At 41.0% G+C, this 10,673-nt stretch overlaps 1 protein-coding gene across 1 annotated transcript; it reads left to right on the forward strand.

The window, feature by feature from the left end:
• The first annotated feature begins 5,745 nt into the window (after nt 1-5,745).
• TICAM2 (TIR domain containing adaptor molecule 2) lies at nt 5,746-10,405 on the forward strand. Its single transcript, XM_053474278.1, has 2 exons — nt 5,746-5,907; nt 9,512-10,405. Exon 2 carries the CDS (start codon nt 9,549-9,551, stop codon nt 10,209-10,211), a length of 663 nt encoding a protein of 220 aa, XP_053330253.1. The 5' UTR covers nt 5,746-5,907; nt 9,512-9,548; the 3' UTR covers nt 10,212-10,405.
• The last annotated feature ends 268 nt before the right edge of the window (nt 10,406-10,673 follow it).

A 10,673-nucleotide genomic window follows, 5' to 3' on the forward strand; every position in this document is an offset into this window, starting at 1 on the left:
GTCCGTCTCTGGAGGGGCGGCAGGGGCGTCGGACCGCGCTGCGGCGGACCCCGCGACGGCAGTGGCGTCGGACCGCGCTGCGGCGGACCCCGCGGCGGCGCCCCCTGGAGTGTGGCGCCCTGTGCGGTCGCACAGGTCGCACACCCCAAAGGCCGGCCCTGGTCCTGATGGACCACGGAAAACATTATTGCTGCTCCAGCAAATCCCCCGTGTTTCCCCGAAAGTAAGACATATGTCTTACTTTCGGGGTACGGCTTATATTAGCCGACCCCTCTGAAACCCCCGATACGTCTTACTATCGGGGGTGTCTTACTATCGGGGAAACACGGTAGTAATTATTTTCCATTTTGGTTTCACAGCAAAGTTTTATACCCCACAGTGACTGTGTAAAAGTTAAAGCTATCTGGCACTAAGGGCCATCTTTTTGCTGGACATAACATCTTAGGCTGACAAGGATGTTAGAAACGTAACACTGCAGGTTTTAAGATTTAATTCACCAAAGTTTGTTCACAAGTACATGCATAATTTGGATTTAACCTCATCATATATACAGTTCTTCATTTTAGTGTATAAGACACCAGGTGTGTGCTTACTCACACAATGTGTGCGCTATCAACGGCAGTTCATGGAGTAAACGCAGTGATTTAAATTTAAAGTTCATATTTCTAAATCTTTCTGTAGGAAAACTGCTAGACAATTGTTTATTTTTATTTTTTTGTAAATTAATTATAAAATGTTTATTTGGAGGTTCAATTTACAAAAAAAATAGTGCAGACCACAGTGTTCAGTGACTTTTGGCAATGTCGGACCAATTATAATATATATTTATATGGAATAACAATATCTTAAACGGTCAGTCTGGCCAAAAACCGCAAAATTGGCTTAACTGTGTCTGGAAAAAAATAGAAGCATTGTTTAAATTATGATAAGACAATGATTTGGGCACACATGGGAAGATTAAAACATTGCCTGTCAGTTGGATTCCTCAACACGTTTAAGAAATCGAAAAGATCTTAAGTATTTTATTGTTAGGCAAACCATTACAAATAATAAAAAATAAAAAAAAATGTATTTTTGTGTGTAGTTTACATCTTTGTGTACTTTCCAGTTTTTAAAGTTGACATTATCTCACTTTTATACAGCGTATCTGAATTTAAAAGAGTTTTTCATTAAACGGACTTCTGTTGATTCAGTTGTATTTACCAAATGTGGAGAACCAACAGTGAAGAACGGAACAGCTGAACCAGGGAAATTCACTACTCTTGACGAATGGTCAAACAGCGTCCTGCAAAAAGTGACTGGCGCTGCGTAATTGTGGCTTTTATAAAATCCGCCCGCAGTAGCCATGCATTATTGCGTGACCTGGTCAGACTTATTTTGAAGAAACTCACTGGTGTTCACTCCTCATAAAGCATAGAGATGCTGATGAGCTGACATGCTTAATGCAGCTGCAAACTCTCCATTTAGTGAATAAATCAGCTGGCTTTCTCAATTAAGCTTTATAGTACAATATTCTCTTACATATGCACTATTTGAAATGGCAGCAGCTGTAGACTTAATGCTGCTTTTAGTCACTGTTAAATGTGTTTCACATTAGGTCTGCTTAAAAAAAAAAGAATATATAGGACCAGCTCTGGAATAATTGATAATAATGTGTTTTGCTCTGCCAAGCGCTAGGTCTCCATCCCATTTATTTGCAACTCTCCACATTGAGTGCAAACATGTCCAGACTCATTTTTAAATATAAGTGAAGTCTGCCATCTTTCAAATGTCTGAATCAAAACAACATGGAGAAACTGTCGTATAGTGGAAATGTCCTATTATTTTAATACCTGCACCAAAAGAGAGCTGTCACCGGCTAATAGATCACACCCTCCTGAACCAACAAAGGTGGGAACTGTGTGTAAAGTTTGATAAGCAGGAGGCTAGGGCAAGGGATCTGAGAAGTTGGCCATATAGAGGGAAATGAGATGTAAAACACAAGGGAGATGTAAAAAAACCCAACAAGCTCACGAGTTCCGCCACTGGGAAAGACATACAAAAAAGTTGAATTTTGTGTAGCAGTAGGGCACCTTGCTTTTGCCGCTGATTGTCAACATGTCGAATATGCTAAAGTCAAATACATCAAATGAGGTGCCACATATTATTATTTATACACTACACAGATACAGAACCTTTAAATAAGTGTTCCACAATTCCTGTGGGTGGCACTACAGTCCTTTGTACAGCAACAGTAACACTAATTTACTAAATATTTTTATATGGCCAAAATAACTATTATCTTAGGATAAAAAAAGGAGGATAACAAAGAGAACTGTCCAGTCAACATAAATGTGATATCTCCCTAGTCTTTGCAAACCTTGCACATCTGAGTATACTGCCATTATTAAATCAGAAAACGAGAAGTTCTGTGTTTTTTTTATTACAGCATTACACGTTTGCTGTTAACATTCCACCTTTATCCTCATGCTTTATCCATGTAAAATCGAGGAAGCAAACAAACTGTGTCCATAACATAACTAAAAAGAAAACCAATGCCAGGGCCCACCTGTGTCTTTATACAGATAAACTATTCAGTTGATATGTCAAATCGATCCTATTTATTCAAAATGCACATGAACTTGCACTCGTTACAACCAAGGTATGCAGAATACCATCTCTGGACGCACAACACGTCGAACCTTGAAGCAGATGGGCAACAGCAGCAGAAGACCAAACCAGGTGCCACACCTGTCCGCTACAAACAGGAAACCAAGGCTACAATTCGCCCAGGCTCACCATAATTGTGTACGATTGCCTTACTAACTTCCTCTCCTCTAATTACCTCCTTGACCCTTTACAGTCTGGTTTTAAACCCCTTCACTCTACTGATACGGCTTTAACAAGTCTCCGATGGCTTGCTCTCTGCCAAAGCAAAAGGTCACTTCTCCTTTCTAATACTCTTGGATCTCTCTGCTGCTTTTGATACTGTTGATCACCACCTTCATCTTGACTCGCTTGCTTCTACAGGCATTCGAGATACAGCTCTCTCCTGGATCTCCTCATATCTGTCTAACCGTTCCTTCTCTATCAGCTTCTCTGGCAAGACATCATCACCCCTTCCACTTTTGGTTGGCATCCCCCCAAGGTCCACTGCTTGGCCCTCTGCTGTTCTCTCTTTATACTTCATCTCTTGGCAAACTAATCAACTAATTTGGCCTCCAGTATCATCTATATGCAGATGATACCCAAATCTACCTGTCTTCTCCTGATCTCTCTCCATCTCTCCTGTCCCGTATTACCAACTGCTTGTCTGCTATTTCTTCATGGATGTCGCAACGCTACCTGAAAGTTAATCTTTCTAAAACTGAACTCATTATCTTCCCTCCTTCCATCTCCACTCCACTACCTGAATTCTCTATCACCATTAACAACACGACTATCTCTCCTACTAACCAGGCCTGATACCTTGGGGTCATCCTTGACTCACACCTTTCCTTCTTCCCTAACATTCAGTCCCTCACCAGATCCTGCCGCTTGCACCTAAAAAACATCTCTCACATCCGCCCATTCTTCACCCAACAATCCACAAAAACTCTGGTTCATTCACTTATCATTTACCATCTTGACTACTGCAACACTGTTCTGTTTGGCATTCCACTGTCTCAACTCCTCTGCAGTCTCCTCTGCAGTCCGTCCTAAATGTTGCTGCTAGGCTTATCTTCCTTGCACGCAGCTTCTGCTTCCCCACTCTGTGAAATCCTCCACTGGCTCCCTACTACCTTTAGAATTAAATTTAAAATCCTGGTACTAACATATAAGGCCCTCCATAACACTGCTCCTCCATACATATATATACAAATACTCCCCTTCTCGATCCCTATGTTCTTTCCATGAGCCAAGGCTCTCACTTATCACCTCTTCCTTTTCTCGTCTATAAGATTTTGGGCTGCCCCATATGTCCAGAATTTACTTCCACCAAACCTCCAGCATTCGCCCTCCCTCAAGATTGTAAGCTTGCGAACAGGGCTCTCTCCACCTAATGTATATGTATTGTATTGTATTAAGCGCTGCTTAAATTGTTAGCTCTATATAAATAACAAATAATATATATATATATATATATATATATATATATATATACACACACTGTATTTGCTCAATTATAAGACAACCCTGATTATAAGATGACCCCCCAAAATGTGAATATTAATTTAGGAAAAAAAGAAAAAGCCTGAATATAAGACTACCCAATAGGAAAAAAAGTTTTACTAGTAAATATTAATTCACATATAAACTATTTTTCATATTCAATAAAAACTATGATTGAGAAAAATTATTTTTTTGTTTTTATTTCCTTTTATTTGCCAACCTGTCCCAGTTATGCACATCTGCCCTCCCAGATATGCCGTATATGCCACTCTGCCTCCAAGAAATGCCTTATACCCCATATATGCTACACTGTCTCCCTAATAAGCTACTCTACCGCCAGATATGCCTTTTAATCCCCTATTTGCCACCCCCAGATACACCTTATACACCCATATATATGCCACTCTGCCTCTCTGACATGCATTTTAACCCCCTATTTGCCTCCCCAGGTATGCCTTATACCCCCTATATGGCACTCTGCCTCCCTGATATGCCTTTTAACCCCCTATATGCCACTCTGCCTCCAGAAAACCACTAAAACCCACCCCATGCCACTCTTAAACCCCCCCCCGGACTTACCAGTGCATGCCTTTACTTGTGACCCGTGTTCAGACTCCCTGGTGGAGCTTTGTGCGATGCAGACCTCCGCTTATGGTAGCCAGTACTTTAACCGGGTCTTCTATGACTGAGCGCCGGCATCACATGTACATACCTGGGAACTTTCCGGGTTTGACCCAGAGATTGCCGAGTGAAGCAACGCTTCTCCGGTTTTCCGGCAGGGGGAGCTCTCACCGGCCTCACGGGACCACCCGCTGACGTCAGTGGGCCGTCCTGGCCACGTCCTGCAAGGGAAGGCTCCAGGTAGCCGGAGCCCAGAAGTTCCCAGGTATTGCATTACATTTACATCACATTTATTTCTAAAGCACCGGCAGATTATCTTCCGGTGCTCCACCATAGAAGCCCCGGCGGAAGTGCCGGCAGCAGCAGAGGTTTTCTGTGCGCATCCTGCAAACGTTCACCAGCTGTGGGATGCGCACAGACAACCTCTGTTGCTGCCAGCACTTTCGCCGGGGCTTTTGTGGTGGAGTACCGGAAGGTCATGTGATGACGGCGATTCGTCATAGAAGCCCCCAGAGGAAGTGCGTGCAGCAGCAGAGGCTGCCAGAGAGGAGGATCCCGGTCCCCTGCAGCGCTGTGGGGGATTTGGATCTTAGTCTTGTAGTTTAGAAGACAACCTCGAATATAAGATGAGGGATATTTTTCAGAGAATTTGCTTTGAAAAAAACCTTGTTTTATAATCGAGCAAATACGGTATATATAAAATCAGTAAATACCAATACATTGGTACATAGTGTACTGAACAGTTAAATGTAGGATTTGAGAGCAGCTATGACTCCAGCTTGCTTTTAGTGCCACTTTTATTTTTTCCACTGCCTAATAGAAGACATTAAAGCCTTTGATTATTGCAAACAATGGACTTTCAAACTTTACGCATTACATAGGAAATACCTGGGTATTTTTAGAATTTTGTAGCAAAAGAAAAAAAGTTCCGTCTTATTCTGGCCATGTGATCATTTTAAAAATCATGTGGTTATACATTTCTCAACATTTGCACTTCCTAGTGCTTACATGAGGCTGAATATTTTATTCAGAAGACAAAAACGTGGAGTTATAACTTCCCCAAATAGATTGTGAAGAACATACAATGTTCGTATATCGTTATTTCACCTAGATATCAATGTCACGCACAGAGAAAGAACAGCACCAACAAGAGACGTAAGTATTAAATATATTTACATGCTCTGTGGTTTTCTAAACAAGACCAGCATGCGGTTTGGTGGGGACAGCACAACATTTACTGTGAAACCTATTACTATTGTACTTGCATTTTCTTGTCTTAAAAAAACCTTAGAGGAGGATATAAGCTAAGATTTTGTTAGAAAAAAAGTAACGTTTAAGGTAGAAACAACAGGAAGAAAATGTTATACTTGCCTAAGACGTATCAGGATCTGTTATATGTGTCAGGGTACAACAGTGGACCTCTCGGCTTACTTGGGGCAGCTACCTTGACCCAGTTCACATACCTGCTAATCAATACTTCTTCTCCTGAAGAAGACTAAGTTGCCCTGTAACTTTGAGAAAGAAAAGAGAGGAGAAGCAATGTCAGCTCAAGACCTCACTCTACAATATTTGCAGTTTCTATATTCGAAATATAGCTATTATTCAAGAGTACGTTTAACTAGTTTCTTGACCATTTGGCAAATAAATATTAAAGACTTACAGGTACAAACAAGAGAGGAGTTTTGATGTCCTGCTTGGGTTCCAAGAACCCCTTCCAAAAACAGCACTTAAAAATGTGTAAAAGGTATAAGTAGGTTCAGAAACTTTGATGAAAGCTCACTGATTTAACTGTACATTATACAAGGACAGCCCAGCTCTTTTTGCAGCTGAAGCTCACTGGGGTTGGCTCTTTGTAATTCCATTTCCTGCCCTTTTGGTTCCAAAAATGTGAAAGTCTTTTTTGATTCAGAAACTAACTTTGCTGTTATTCACCCTCATTCACTCTCTCGCACTCTCCCAAACATTCTCTCACTCTCTCACACTCGCTCACTCTTTTTCAGACTCTCTCAATGTCTCCCTACCTTCTCTGCTTCCGTGTCTCACTGTTCTTTTTCCGCAGCAAGCCCGCTTCTTGTCTTGCCTTTTCTTGTTCGCATCTCCCCGCTATCTGCTGTGTTATCTAGACCTCCCATATTGTTGAAGTGATCCGGGAGGACAGGTTAGCTTAACAGACAGTGGGTAGAAGCGGACAAAGAATGAAGATATAACACAGGACACAAAAGCGGTTGGCGGAGAAGGGAGTGATTGAAAGGGAATGTGAGGGAGCACGTGAGAAAGCATGAGTAAGAACAGGGCCGGCCGAAGACTTAACGCCGCCTGGGGCGGCATTTTAAACTTCGACGACGCCATTATTTACACCCCCCCCCCCGGTACTTACCTTTAAAGAGTCCTGCGGCGAGTCTCCCTGCTCTGCCACGGTGCCGACTTGTAATGCTAGGCGCCGGAAATTGACGCCACTTCCGGCGCCCAGCATTACAAGCCGGCACCGAGACCGAACAGGGAGACTCGCCGCAGAGGAGAGAGAGAGAGGGGCGCCGAGCGGGTAAGCGAAAACCACTCGGTGCCCCTCTCTCCTCCGCTTCAAAACGAACAACAAAAAAAAAACGCTTGGGGCGGCAAAGTGCCGCCCTTTCTAAAGTGCCACCTGGGGCAATTGCTCCAGTCGGCTCCGTTGTAGGGCCGGCCCTGAGTAAGAATGAGAGAGAGAAGGGAGAGTGAAAATAAACGACAAAATGCAAATGAAAATTCAGAGCTCTTTGCTTTGTTTTCATGTGTTTCGTTGGGATTCCTCTTCATTTTCAGACATTTGTACAAATTACAAGTCTATTTGATATATATATATATGTACATCTGATCATTGCCTATGGGTTGATGCCCTATATACCCACATGGATGGTGGTGGGGGGAAGCAGATGTAGACAGAAGAACAAAAAGAGGTAAGAGAAGCAGCACAGCTGTGGGAAATCGTTTCAAAAATATCTTGGCAATTAGTTCTTGCTTAATCTTTTTTAGTTGAAGATTGGATTGATTTATACCTTGAGGCTTAAAAAAAACTCTTGTATGTTTTCATAATGGGATTTATTGTTATATAACAAAGTACAGAAAGCAGGACAACATTTTATCCAGCTATATTAGTCAGAGGCTACCCACACAGTCTAGATGCATATATAGATATTTCTATAAATGTTATTAATTACAGGTTACATGAGAGTTTATTACGTTTAGTTATATAACTAGACAGCATGTACTTTCCGTGAATTTAAAATGTTCTTCTCCTTAATTATTGGTATTATTGGGACTTCATGAGGCAACCTTGATGGGGATAATAATGCCATTGTGTATATGTAACCAGAAAGTACTCTAATAATGCAATATATTACCCTGCTATAGAAATAGTAATCTTCTTTTATAACAACACGATGGCATTTCCATTAGAAACACTCTTCATGCCGGCCAACCCCCCACCCCCCCTTGCTAACCTTGGCAACCTTGCATGATTCACTCACATCCATGTCTTTCCTATAGGTATTGCTATCCCAGTAGCTCTGATTAATTCTGCCCAGTGCAGTAATTAGTGATAAAAATGTATTATTAATACCAGTACAAATAGAACTAAGCATTCACTCAGCTGTTAACAGCAAAGTTCCATGGGAAATGTATTACAAAGATCATTTAATTAATTAGAGTTGGGATGTTCAGGGTCCATGCTAAATTTTGGGTGATGCCAGTAGTGTTGTTAGAAAAATGCTCGTGTTATCGTAAATATTATTGCCGACAAAGACATAAGAAAGCAGGGAATGTCTAGTCTATGATATATGGACAAGTTCACGCCAACACGTCTACTCTATGTTGTTCTATATATATATGTGCAAAGGGTCAAGTCTAGGCCATTCTTAATTATGCAGCTTAAAGAGGCGTAACCTGCTTGAAAAGTAACCAATCATATTAATGCATGCTATTAGAAGTAGATAAGAGGTTATATAAACCATGTAATTCAAACATGTAATCAGACAATGCTTTGACTTTTGTGTGTTGTGTGCCTTGTCTCGATTATGCGCATGATCTAAATAAAAGAAAACTCTTTCTGAGGAGAATTCGACCATTAATTCAACCAACAAGTGTATTTTAGTTACTTTAGGTATTATGCCTGTTTTGCAATGTTTATCTTTACCTTACACCCTGCTTTAGTTGTTTGCTAATGTCTCCAAGGTATCAGCTAGTGCAGGTGTAGGCAACCTTCGGCTCTCCTGATGTTGTGGACTACATCTCCCATAATGCTCTTACAGTCATAATGCTGACAAAGCATCAAGGGAAATGTAGTTCACAACATCTGGAGAGCCGAAGGTTGCCTACCCCTGAGCTAGTGGATCACAGTGGCCCATTTCTAGAAACAAAGAAAGGTTTATGGAGCCTGGTTCTGACTCCCATTCCCATACAAGTGAAATGAGAGTTTGGATGATCTGCAATGTCTGGTGGTCTAATGAGAGGGAGAAATTAGATTTGTGAGATATGTGTGGCATAAAAGTCTCCCTAGTCCTAATCAGGCAACTTTGGTCATTTTAGGCACCTGCTTAGGAACAGGGTTAAATAGATCCATGCAAACTAATGCACAGATCACGTACCACTCAACCACAAGGCTAGTAAAAAAGCATACTAAGAATGCAGGATTTATACCACTTGATACGCCCATTTATACATGCATGCCTGTAACATTTTTTGTCCAAAAATCCATATTATTATTATTTTTTTTACATTTCAGGAACATTAAAACAAAGTGAACACAATGTATTTGCAGCATGATGGGAATTAATCATTCATGCAGAAAACATTCATATAAAACATGTCAAAAACAAAAAAATACCAAAATACAAAATGTCAACTCCACTGAAGACAGCAGGTGGAGCCTAGCAGTGAAGCTTTCAATGGAGAAGCCCGGAGAACATGAAACAACAGAGACAGAGGAAGACTGCAGAACTGAAGATGTCTTTTACAAATTTGTTATCCTCCATGCTGAAGCTGATATTTCAGAAGCTCTTAGAATTAAGAACATGCTAGAAAATGACTTTAGCATCAAACCAGGCATCATATTTGCAGAGCTGCCCGCTGGAGGATATGTTCTTAAAACCCTGGACAATGCAGTAAATGGTTCTGCTTGGACTATTCTGTTGCTCACCAAAAATTTTCTGACTGAGACTTGGTGTGAGTTTCAATCTCATGCCACACTAATTAATTCCATTAACATGTGTCACAAATATAACACTGTCATCCCAGTAAGACCAAAAAAGAATTATCTCCCAAGGGAAAACACTCCTTTTATTTTGAAGCTCATCAATGCTCTGGAAGAAGGTAGCCCTGGGTTCACACAGCAAGTGCAGAAAACATTTCAGGAACAGCGGTATCTGAAACAGCATGCACTGTGGAAGGCGGAAAAAGCGAGTAGAGATCAGCCTGAGCAATGACTGTCCTTTACTTGCTGTACCTCATATGTCCAGTATGAAAAGCTGTCTTGCGTGGCTCTGTATTCAAGGATTTCCATTTGTAATATGACCAAGGACATTTCTATTTCAAGTTTATGTGGGGTGTCATGTGCTCATGTTTTTGTATTATTGTTGGGCTTGACCATTGTAACTTAGTAGCATTAAATTATATAACCTTATGTGTATGCCTCAAGAGGAGTCATCTTTAAGTTTAACTACAAAGTATAGGTATACTTTTATCTTCCGATGTCATTATGCTTCATGAAGGGTTAACTCCAAAAAAGCTTCTTTTCCAATAAAGGCTGAGTTGACATTCTTAAGAAATAATGATTTCAAGAAATTGACCATTTTCTCAAATGTGAGCATCGCCAATAGAAATTGTATATGTTGATAAGGGCTAGGCGTATATGTTACAGAGGTACACAACTCTTGTCCAAGAGGATG

The sequence above is a fragment of the Spea bombifrons genome, chromosome 1, assembly GCF_027358695.1.
Source record: "Spea bombifrons isolate aSpeBom1 chromosome 1, aSpeBom1.2.pri, whole genome shotgun sequence".
In the NCBI taxonomy this organism is placed as follows: domain Eukaryota; kingdom Metazoa; phylum Chordata; class Amphibia; order Anura; family Pelobatidae; genus Spea; species Spea bombifrons.

Coding starts and splice junctions, on each gene's coding strand:
- TICAM2 (XM_053474278.1), top strand. CDS start 9,549: ATGATGGGAATTAATCATTCATGCAGAAAACATTCATATAAAACATGT.